The sequence below is a fragment of the Psammomys obesus genome, unplaced genomic scaffold (assembly GCF_907164565.1).
Source record: "Psammomys obesus unplaced genomic scaffold, mPsaObe1.curated_primary_1811, whole genome shotgun sequence".
NCBI classification, from domain to species: Eukaryota; Metazoa; Chordata; class Mammalia; order Rodentia; family Muridae; genus Psammomys; species Psammomys obesus.
In genome coordinates this window covers 3565395-3577235 of record NW_026593947.1, presented here as the reverse complement: position 1 = coordinate 3577235, position 11841 = coordinate 3565395, and the positions used below count along the sequence as shown (strand labels likewise).

The 11841-nt window shown below is 51.1% G+C and overlaps 1 protein-coding gene across 1 annotated transcript; it reads right to left on the bottom strand.

The window, feature by feature from the left end:
- Nucleotides 1-1756: 1756 nt before the first annotated feature.
- Exoc8 (exocyst complex component 8) lies at nt 1757-7869 on the bottom strand. Its single transcript, XM_055617534.1, has one exon. It carries the CDS (start codon nt 7820-7822, stop codon nt 5495-5497), a length of 2328 nt encoding a protein of 775 aa, XP_055473509.1. The 5' UTR covers nt 7823-7869; the 3' UTR covers nt 1757-5494.
- Nucleotides 7870-11841: the final 3972 nt, after the last annotated feature.

Genomic DNA, 11841 nt, shown 5'->3' with positions numbered 1-11841 from the left:
TGGACAGGCGGCTCAGAGGTAAGAGCACTTCCAGTGGGCCCGAGTTGAGATCCTGCCACCAACGTCGGGTGGCCGTGACACCTGCAACCAATAAGCCTGGCGTCAAGACACTCTCTACCCACACTCTTAAGGTAGACCAGCCTGATGCACAGAATTCCAGGCAAGTTTAGGGCTACACAAGCTCTAGCTCAAAAACAACAAAAGTTTGTTAAGTCTTACTACACATGAGGCTACTTTTATCAGAAATGAATAATTATGAGGATTAATGGAAGTAGAAAATTTCCAGTATTCTTGGGGAGACTGCACAACTTCCCTGATGGTCAAATTTGGAAGTTTTATCTAAATTAGGAAAGAACTGGGTTGGAGAGATGGCTCAGTGGTTAAGAGCACTGCTTTTCCAAAGGTCTTGAGTTCCCATCAACCACATGGCGGCTCACAACCATCTATAGTGAGATCTATAGTGAGTCCTCTTCTGACGTGCAGCTGTACCTGCAGACAACACTACATAATAAATCTGGGATTAGGCCTACCTCACAGCAAATGCACCAAGAAGGCATCGTGGGTAAATACAGGACCCACTCTGGTCCCTTCCAAAAAATAGCAGAGAAAACTGAAATCGGCCTAGCACACCAGCTTACTTGCTCCTTCTGTGGCAACACTGAGCAGAAGAGACTGATGGTGGGCATCTGACATCGTGGTTCATGCGCAGGGACTTGGACCTACGATGCCATTTCTTCTGCCTCAGCCAAGTCCTCCACTAGAGGGCTGAAGGGGGAACTGAAAGGCCAGTGGAAGCGCTCTCATTGGAGAACCTCTCCACTCACAGTAAATGGGTTAATGTATCTAACAATAAAGAGGGTACGCTTTGGCACAGCGACAGAAATGGATTATGTACAAGTATTCCCACAAATAAGGAAAGGTAGATACATATATATGTATATATACACATTCATATGTATTGCTTTTCCAGAAAGCTTTAAAAAAAAGATTTTCATGCACACGTATGTGCATTACCCAAGGTGGCCAGAAGAGGGTGTCATTCTCTGAAGCTAGAATAATGATTTTGGGTACTGGGACCTGAACCCCTGTCCTCAAGAGCACAGGTGCTCTTAATCACGATGCTACTTTTACTATCCTGTGTGTGTGTGTGTGGCAGCCTCTACATAGTCCTAGCTGTCCTGGGATTGGTTATGTAGACCAGGCTGGCCTCAAACTCAGATCTGCCCACCTCTGCCTCTCAGGTGCTGGGATTAAAGGTACGTGCCACCATTCCCAGCTCCTTTTCTGGCTAGCTGGCTCTATTAGACAGAGATTCCCTTGCTTCTGTCTCCTGAGTGCTGGAACTAAAATGTGACCCAGGCTGGAAGATTTTTTTAAGTCACCAAACCCTGAAGCTAACAAGGTTGCCAGAAAACAAAACAACAACAACAACAACAACAAAAACCCATGATTTAACAAGATGACTACTCCAGCCCAGGAAAACCTCGAGTACAGCTACTGGGAAACGATGCTCTGAAGTACCTGGGAGAGGAAAGGAACAGCATGATTCCTGGGCAGGGCACCTGCAGAGGCTGCTCCTTCCATACACCTTGCCCGAGCTCGAATCCCTGCAAGCAGGTCTCCTCCAGTCTTCTCACACCTGCCCACAGCACAACATCCCTTTCTTCACATCCAGATCTACCACATGTTCCACAAGAAGCTGCCTTGTTTGAAGGTGCAGATGGTAGGTATTCTGTTGTACACAGGTGCTTTGTTAACTTTATCCTGTTATAAACATTGGAGGGCAGACAGGGTAAAGCACAGCGTTTGATCCTTTTAACTGCATAGTGGCTTCTGTATCTTCTACCCACTGGTGTGATATTTGCCTCAGTGATCTGCAGGTGGCATGAATTTGGCTTTTAGACTTATTTCCTTGAGGTGGGCATGGTGGCACAGGCCTTTAATCCCAGCACTTGGGGAGGCAGACACAGGCAGATCTCTGAGTTCAAGGCCAGTGTTCAAGGCAGAACAGCCAAGAGTACAAAAGGAAACGCTGTCTGGAAAAACAAAGCAAAGAAGGATTCTTACCTTGCACATCTGTCATTTCCCAGTGAAGGATTTTCTTAAAAACAAAACAGACCACTGTGCTTCCAGGGCCTGGGTTGCTGCTTCGTGTCCTTACCTCGCGTAAGCAAGGCCTAGGTTTGGTCCCCGCGCCCTCAGGACTTCAGGAAACTTTGCTCATTCACAATTCTGACAGCAAACACTTAAAATCTTCTAATAGCTGTCCTCCCCACATAAATAAAAGAACATAAAAATGGTGAGGAAAGATAAATGAGATGCCAGCAGTGGTGGTTTATAGCTCAGCACTCAGAAGGCAAAGGCAGGGGAATCTCTCTGAGTTTGAGATTAGTCTGGTCTACAGAGTAAGTTCCAGGACAGCCAAGGCTACACAGAGAAACCCTGTCTCAAAGAAAAAGAGCTGAGTATAAGCCCTTTACTCAGAGGCAAATGTTCTGAGTTCAATGGGGGACTGGTGTCCACAGAGTTCTAAGGCAGCCTAGGCTACAGAGACCCTGTCTCAAATGAGAAAATAAACAATAAACAGACAAAATGTTATAAGCAATGAGTTCTATCCAGTTGAGAACACTATAAAGCTTTATTTTCTCAGGCAGTTTAAAGGACTTATCTATCAAAGTATACAGCGATGCTTTCATCTACAGCAATGCTTTCATCTACAGCAAGCCCAGCTCCCAATCTTGGCTAAGACACTAAGGTGCAAGATCAAACTGCCGGTAATCTATTGACAGGTAGCAGCCTGAACAAAAATGACTTTGAGCACTTAGTGACAGGAGGCTCTCCGAGATCAAGTTTCCAAGCGTCATCAGTCCAGTCCACGATAGCTGGTCTGTGTAGCTAGTTTTGACGCAAACAAGAAAAGATGATTAATGTTGACTTAGGATGCTGCTATGCATGGAACTACCACTGCGCTGGACAGTGCTGCAAGCTTCAGAACTTGCTTGGAGTCTGATGAAGCATGGGAGTCGGCCCTGACCCCATCTGAAGGGGACAGTCAACTACAGCAGGTGTCTGGCACTTGAGGGGGATCCAGTCAGCTTGTACACATCCCCCAGACTATTCCCTCAGCTACCTTAGCCCATTCTTAGCAGAATAAAGTTCTCTACTTCCATTTCCGTAAGATTATAACATGGAAGATTATTATTGTAAGTTCCATTTATTCTAATATGGGGACACACTGGCATTCTTATAAAATGGCACCAAATAATCACAACCACACAGTTCTATGAAATTCAAGTTTCCAGTGATCTTAAGACAAATTAGTATCTGTGTTTGGCTGGAACATCCAGTTAAGGTCACATAGAAAATCCTAACACAGCCAGGAATAGTGGTGCAAGCCTATAATCCCAGCCCTTGAGAGGCAGAGGTGAGAGGATGAGACCAGTGTCTACATAAAGAGACCTGCCACAAAAAAGAGAAAAAAAAAGAAAAGAAAAATCCTAACTTAGAAAAAAATCAGTAGAAACCTGCAATGGTGATTTCAGTGATTTCCTCCTTAAGTGTGTAGAGCTAAAAAAAACAAAAGACAGGAAAAAAAAATGATGCCCGAATTGAGTCAACTAAGCCAAGGAGTTTTACAGCCTTGCATTCACGGCAGAAACCATTTAGGACTTTACATAATTTTATGCTTTAATACTACCTGTTTTATTCAGACAAAAATAATCTTTAGAACCAATGGGTATAAAAACATGGCATAGAAACTGGGTGTGGTGGCACACACTTTTAATCCTAGGACTTGGGAGGCAGAGGTAGGTGGATCGATGTGAGTTCAAGGCCGGCCTGGTCTACAGATAGAGTCCAGGATAGCCAATACTACATAGGGAAATCCTGTCTCAGAAAACCAAAAAAGAAAAAAAAAAAAAAAATGGCATCCTGGACAAAAAGCACAGCTGGAAGCTAGTGGGAAATGGATCTGAGCAAACGCTTGCCAAGAGTGGAACTTTAGATCATCAGAAGAGAGCAGAATAGTTTGGAAACCTTAGGACCTCCCACCTGCCCACCTTCCCTTTACCAAACAAGCTGAAATACATATTACAGTCAGGAATCTTTGAAGAGTTGTTTTTTTGCCCAGGCGTGGTGGAGTGCTCCCAATCCCAGCACTAGGGGAGCAGAGGCAGGTGGATCTGTGAATTCAAGGCCAGTCTAGTCTACAAAGCAGATTTAGGATTGCCAGGACTACACAGAGAAACCCTGTCTCAAAAAACAAAAAAGTTGTTTTTGGGGCAGGGTTTCTCTACAGAGCTCTGGCTGTTCTGCAATTCACCTTTTGACCAGGCTGGCCTTGAACTCAGAGATCTACCTGCTGCTTCTCCCAAATGCTGTGATTAAAAGTGTGCACCAGCATGCCTGACTCGTTTTTTTTAATAGAACACGGTTCTTTCCCTGCACTTAAGGTATCTTCCATCTCCCTTCAAGTCTCCACTAAGTTACAAAAAAGTTGCAAAACAGACATCATCAGGGCAGCGGGTGTGCATCAGCGGAAAGGGTTTGCCTAATATGCACAAAGTCCTGGGTTATTCCCCAACACAGCAGAAATGAGCACAGTGGCCATCTGTAATCCCTGCCCTTGAGAAGTGCAGTCAGGATTAGAAATTCAAGGTCACCCTTGGACAAGACCAGCCTGGGCTGAAACTAGCTCAAGAAAACAAAAATAACCAGGAACAAATCTCCAGAGACCCTGAACTCCCAGAAATTATTCAAATATAGAGTTCTGCATTTGAAGTCTCATCGGCTCCTAACCCAGGCTGGTGCTGAGGGGCCTGGAGTTACTGCCTACTGCTAAGTGATTCCCACTTCCTGACAATGGCAAGAAGTGTTGCAGCAGTAAACCCACTCATTGTAGTCCTCGTGATTCCCAAAAAAGACCCATCCAAGCTAAACACTGCAGCGCTGAGCAGCGTGGACTATGCTGCCTTCCAGTGACCTTTGGATGCCTGCAATTGTTTTAGGAAGGCTTCCGTCCACAGAATACACTGAGGCATCTGGCACCCACTTATTCAAATTCATCCCAAACCAATGTTCCCAACTCATTTCTTTCCAAATCGGTTGGTTTAAGGAGACCATGAAGCAGGCGTATTGCACAGTGCTGACTATTTTGCTGAGCCGGGATGCTTCACATGATTTCTCTAGGCAGCACACAAGGGCATTCCCATGGTGAGCAGTGTATTTCAAGTGAGAGGGTAATCTGAAATGCCATGGTGTGACCCAGCAGTCCTTAAAGAGTTAACATAGAAGCACGGTGTACGCTCTGGTAGTTCCAGTGTTTGTGGGGGATGACACATACTTATACTTCTCCTTCTGACTGTATTTTTAAGAGGGGACATTTACATGCTGTTTGTGTCTCTGGAGAATGTGCTGATGAGTGTAACGTAAGTACAAATAATGCATCTGCAGAGCACACACACATACACAGATGCACGCACGCATCGCCCCAACCTTAGACCACAGAAGTGGTGCTCTCAGGGTTCACTCGCAGGAGTCTGGACGCATTCCGGAGGTCCTGCAGCTGCTTGGCGGGCTTCCCCACACCGTCCTCGAACCTCCTCTCCACCACCGGGAGGACAGTTTCGTAAAGAAAGGATGCGTTCTGCCGGATGAAGGCCTTCTTCTCGGGGTCCTGCTCGCACCGCAGGCTGTAGTCCACGTGCTGCACAGCCACCAGGATGACTTCCACCAGGCTCTCCAGGAGCACCATGTGGAGCTCGGGGAAGTACAGCTTCAGCGCCTCCTCCAGGAAGCCCATGGTCTGCTTGGTGAAGGCCACCACCGTGTAGCTCAGGTTCACCCAGCAGTCGTCCCCAGTGTACTGCTCAAAGTTCCCCACCCCGCACCCTCTCATCTCCTCCCGGAGCTTGCCCAGGGCTTCCGGGGTCATCAGGTTCATCCGGCGCCACATCTCTTCTGAGTTCCGGTGCTTGGTGGCTTCAATGATAATCTCCTTGTAACTGTGCAAGGCGCCCTGGATGTCCTTGACCAGCAGGGCATGGATGATGAAGGTGAGGTCCAGCCCGATCTCGCCCAGCTGCTGGCAGTGCTCCTTGGCCACCTTCACACACTCAGCTGCGGTGGACAGGCTCTCCTTGCTGTCAAAAACCTGCTTGCTGAAAGCATCCACGAACATGCCCATCGCAGACCTTGCCCAGACCACAAAGGCAGAGTAGCAGCCACTGTCCGTGCCCGCAAAGTCTGTCTCAAACTCCCTTGCGGTCTCCAGGAGGCTGGTAAAGAAGACGTGGCACAGCTTGTGAATGTAGAGCAGAGTGGCGCCCTCTATCCGAAGCTGGCGGATGGCTGTGTGCACAGCTGCTGCCCTGTTCCTCAGAAACAGCTCGCAAGCCTTGGTACACTGGCCCAGCCGGATGAGCTGCGACACTGCCCTCCGAGTAGCCTTGGGGCCGCCTCTCAACGACCTGTCCGGGGAGAGCTCAAATACAAGCACCTCGGTGAGCTGTCGCACGCGCTCATCCACTTTGGCCCTCAGCTCTTTCACAGGAGGAGGGCTGGGTTTATCTTCCAGGTAGTGATTTAATTTGTCCAGCAAGTCCACGGCTCCCTCAAAGTCCCTCTGAGCGATGCAGACATCCAGGTCCTCGGGCAACTCCTGGATCCACTCCATGGAGAGCTCCACCTTTTCCTCCTCCGCCTCAGGGGTGGCCAGTTCTTCCTCGTCCTCATCCTCAAACGGGTTGCCGCCCTTGGACGCGACCGTCGGGGGCGCTCGAGGGGCCGCCGCCTCCTCCTGCTCCCGCCTCCTCTTGTCGCTGAGTGCCCTCTTGGTTTCCTCCAGCACTTCCAGCCACTCTCGTTTAATCTTGGCATTTTCCGCCTGGAAGATGCGGCTCTCGGGGAACATGAGCAGCTTGAACATGTCTTTCATGGGCGGGTTGTCCTTGACGTTGACCACCGCCAGGCGGTCCAGTGGGTAGAGCGCATTGTAGCGGTACATGCCTCGCCGCTGCGGCAGCCAGGTGGCCACCAGCAGACAGTCGTTCATGAGGAAGCCGTGCACGCGCTGCAGCTGGGCCATGTGGTCCGCCTCGTACTCCACCAGGTCGCCGTTGTACACCAGGTACTGTCCTGGCGTCTCCAGGAGGTCCCTGCAGCCCTCCACCTTCTCCAGCAGCGTGGTGAGCGTCCGTTGCTTGCCCTCCTCGACCGCACCGGGGCCCTCGCGCCCGATCCCCGCCGGCCCGGGCAGGAAGCCTGCCTGGGCCGCCCCGCGCTCCCGCGGCCCCGCGCCCGCCGTGTCCTCACCCGCGGAGGCGCCCGCGGCGGCGGCGGGCAGCAGCGCCAGCGGGATGCTCTCCAGATTGCTCTTCTGCTCCGTCAGCAGGTGGCTCAGCTGGTACATCTCGCTCTCCAGGTACGAGATCTCGCGCGCCGTCTCGATGAACTGCCGGTAGTTCTGGTAGACATTGCGCTTCAGGTTCTGCGCCGTCTCCTCCGCCAGCGCCTGCACGCGCTGCCGGTGCTCCTGCAGGTCGCGGTCGCCGTCCGACTGCTGCGACAGCTGCTTCACGTACAGCTGCGCCTCGAAGCCCCCCGACTCCAGCTGCCTCCGCAGGCGGCTCGCCCCGCTGTCCGACATGGCTGTCACCCGCCGCCTCCGCGCCCCACCCGAGCCCGGCGGAGGAGGCAACCGAGGAAGCGGGGCGGGAGCAACCCCGAAACGCAGGCGCCGGGGCCCAGCGCCGCATTGCGCCTGTGCCGGAGTCGAGACTCTCGTACTGCGCCTGCGCCGGGGCGGGGCGCTGGTAGCGCGCATGCGCGAGACCACCAGCGGCCTAGGGCGCGTGCGCGGTCAAGCCAGTGCGGAAGTCAGGAGATTCGGACGCGAACCGGACTGGAGGTGCAGCGTTGCACTTCCAGGAGACGGCCGGCCTCCCGGAGCCATCCCTAGCCCGAGCCCCGCGTTCCTAGAGCTGTGTCCGCGGGGCGGCTCCGAGCTGCCTTCCGTTGGGCGTTCGAGGAGAGCCCGCGCGCTCCCGGCAGCCAGCCGAGCCCGGAGGTCTCGCGAGATCAGTGAGCTGCACGAGCGCGGCCGGTGTCTTCCGAGCAGCTCAGGAGGGAGTGGCGCGATGGACGAGGACCTGGTGGTTGCGCTGCGTCTGCAGGAGGAGTGGGACGTGCAGGCGGCGCGGCGCGCGGCGGCGCGGGAGCCCGTGTCGTTAGTGGACGCGTCCTGGGAGCTGGTGGACCCCACCCCGGACCTGCAGGCGCTCTTCTTGCAGTTTAACGACCGTTTCTTCTGGGGTCAGCTGGAGGCAGTGGAGGTGAAGTGGAGTGTGCGCATGACCCTGTGAGTGCGCCCACGAACGGCTCGGAACGTAGGCCAGGGCGAGGCCGCCGAGCTGTCGTTGGGGTCCCCGCCTCGCGGTGGAGGGAGAGGTCACCGGGAGGCTTGCCTGCACCCCAGAGTGGGCCGAGCCCAACGGCTCTCGGTGATTTGCCGACAGGATCCCCTTCCTACCCACCGAGTTTGAGAAATCCGATTCGAGGTGGTAATCTGCGCAGCACACACACCGCCAACTCAGAAGGCAGTCCGCGGTAGAGCGGGCTGAGATCTAGTGCACGTCTGACCTTTAACCGCCCCTTTGACCCCTTTGGAGACGTGCCCCTGCACTCGTGTTGGCTAAACCATTCCCTGCTGTGAACGCCTGTGCGGAGCAGAGGGGGTGACAGAGGCTGAGGGTGAGCCAAGTGTCCCACTCAGGAACTTTTCCAGGGACTTTTTCCTGTGAACTCCCCATGAACTGGCTTTTGTTTTGTTTTGAAATAAGGCTGTCGTGGATCTTAGAGTAGACCAGGCCAGCCTGGAACTCAGAGGTCAGCCTGCCCCTTCCTCCACAGTGCTGTGATTAAAGACATTACTCCCATGCCAGGCTAGGGCTTGCTTTTTGATCTGTCTGCCCTGGGTATGTGGCGGGCCTAATCTGTTGTGACTGTCTTCCAGGTGCGCTGGGATCTGCACCTATGAAGGGAGAGGAGGAATGTGCTCCATCCGCCTCAGTGAGCCCCTCTTAAAACTGAGACCCAGAAAGGACCTTGTCGAGGTACTCTTTGCTTAAGCCTGGTTCTCAACGCAGTGATTTGCAGGATTTGTTTTGTTTGTTTTGATTTGGGTTTTTTGTTTGTTTGGTTTGGTTTGATTTTTGTTTTTCAAAGACATGGTTTCTTTGTTTAGCCTTGTTTGTCCTGGATAGTGTAAGACCAGACTGGCCTTGAACTCACAAACGATCTGCCTGCCTCTGCCTTCCTGAGTGCTGGGATTAAAGGCGTGCACTACACACCCGGGCTAGGTTTTTTGTTTTGTTTTGTTTTCTAAAGACAAGGGTCTTGATAATAGCCCGGACTGGCTTCAACTTAAATATCTTCTTGTCTCAGGCCTGACGGTTGGGTTTACCGTTGTACACTACCATTCCTGGCCAGGATGTTTTGCTGACTTTAAGAGACAGAGTCTCTGTTATTTGGGTTGGCTCTGTCTCCTCAGTGGGCTTGCACGCACGTGTGGGTGTGTGTATCCAGATATTTTTAAGGGGGTTGATGGTGACGGAGCAGAGCCAGACAAGCTCACCTTGTCTCAAACTCCTGACCCTTCTGCCTCCACCTTGAGTTCTGGCGTCACTGGACTACATCGTGCCCAACATTTACATAGCTTTGTGACTATTTAGACCTGGGCTGTTTGCCCTTTCGGATTGGCATTTCCATGCTGGCATCAGGAGTTCCTTGTGTTCAGAATTCAGAGCTATGATATGTGTTGTGGAGTTACAGCAATCATGTTTTGACTTCGTTTACATTGGGTTTTTCTATCAGAATTTTAAAGTTTTTATGTGGTTGGATTCACCAACCTTTAGCGTTTGAGTTGGTAGTTAAATGGTCCTTCTTGAACAATTTTAATTCTTTTTGAAGAGAATTGTTTACAGGATTCTGCAGAGCTTGGAATGTTATGTGCAAAATTTTGTGTGCTTGGGCCTGCAGAAGGCTAAGACTACAGGTTGAGAAAGAATGCATCTTTATCTTGAGACATGCCCTGGAAAATTAATGTGCTGTTTTCTGTTTCAGACTCTTTTGCATGAAATGATACACGCTTACTTATTTGTCACTAATAATGACAAAGACCGGGAAGGACATGGCCCAGAGTTCTGTAAACACATGCATCGGATCAACCAGCTGACAGGAGCCAACATCACGGTACACTGAGCCACGCGATAGAGAGGCGGGGAAGCAGGGTCTTGCTGTGTAGACTAGTGTGGCCTCAAACTCACAACTCTTACCTTAGCCTCCTAAGTGCTAAGTGCCACCAAGCCCAGAAGCCATTCAGTAAAAGTGAACTAGAGAGAAGTAGATTTTTAGCGTTCAACAAGAGTCCTACAAAAACAAATGGACTTGTGTAGGCCCTGGGGGTAGAGTGGCTGCAGAGCCAGGAGTCCTCTTCATTGACGCCTCCAGCGCGCTTCCAGGTCAGCATTTTGGTCAGCTTTATACTCTGCTAGACCTTCAGGAGGACCTCCTAGTCCATCCTGTATTCTCCCACAGGGCTACACTGGTTAGCTCGCTTGTACCACTGAACCCTTAATGATGGAACGACATGGCCTGCTCTTCGAGGCCTTGAGAGCAAGGGTATGCAGTGTCTTAGCCCAGCCTGAGCCCTGATTACGTACTATGTGTTAACTGAGACTCTGCATGCTCTTTAGGAAGGATCTGGCTGCTGACTCAGCCCTTTAGTTTATATTCTTCCCAGGAGCTCACACTTAAGGAAGTCTATGGTTTCTTCTGAGAGAGATAGTCCTCTCTGTTGGTCTCACCTGCTGCTTTTCTTTTAATTTTTACGTACGCTGGTGTTTTGCCTGCATATATGTCTGTGTTAGGGTGACAGATTCCTTGGAGCTGGAGTTAACAGTTGTGAGCTGCCATGTGAGTGTTGGAAATTGAACTCAGGACCTCTGGAAGGGCAGCCAGTGCTCTTAACCTCTGAGCCACCTCTCCAGCCCCATGGTCTCAGCTCTTCCTCCTTGTTAGAGCCTTATTATTATTTAGTCAACCTCTTCCGTTCTAGCTCTTAGGAATGTTGTTCAGTCTCTGAAATACTTAGCATTCATAGTCCTGTTTTGTGGTTGTCAGGTTTTTTTCCCTGAAAATCTTTTGTATCCATGCTTATAGCTTTACATAGTAGATTTTAAATTACCTGATGTTTCCCATTAAAGTGAACTTCTGAAAAGAAACTAAATACAGTACCTGTCTTTCTCAAAATGGAACTTCTTTGAAATGTCTGGGAAATGGGATATTTCAAAACAAGTGACAACTCCTTGGGTGAGTATCTCCTCAGACTGTTGACTGGTGTCTTGACGGCTGGACGCTTCTCCCTCTGCCAGGTGTACCACACTTTCCATGATGAGGTGGACGAGTACCGTCGACACTGGTGGCGCTGCAATGGGCCTTGCCAGCACAGACAGCCCTACTACGGCTATGTGAAGCGTGCCACCAACAGGGCTCCCTCCGCTCATGACTACTGGTGGGCTGACCACCAGAAAACCTGTGGAGGCACCTACATCAAAATCAGGGAGCCAGAGAACTACTCAAAGAAAGGCAAAGGGAAGACCAAAGCAGGCAGGCAGCCAGCATCAGCAGTGGAGAATAAAGGTACCCCTCCATCTTGTCTTCCGTGGCTGCGATTCTGGCCGGAGCCTGGGCAGTGCTACCTGTCAGGGAACTGGGTGGAGTCAGTGCAGGCCTGCTCCCGTGGAGGCGTCTGCAGGGACACAGCACACTCCACACTGTGATGGC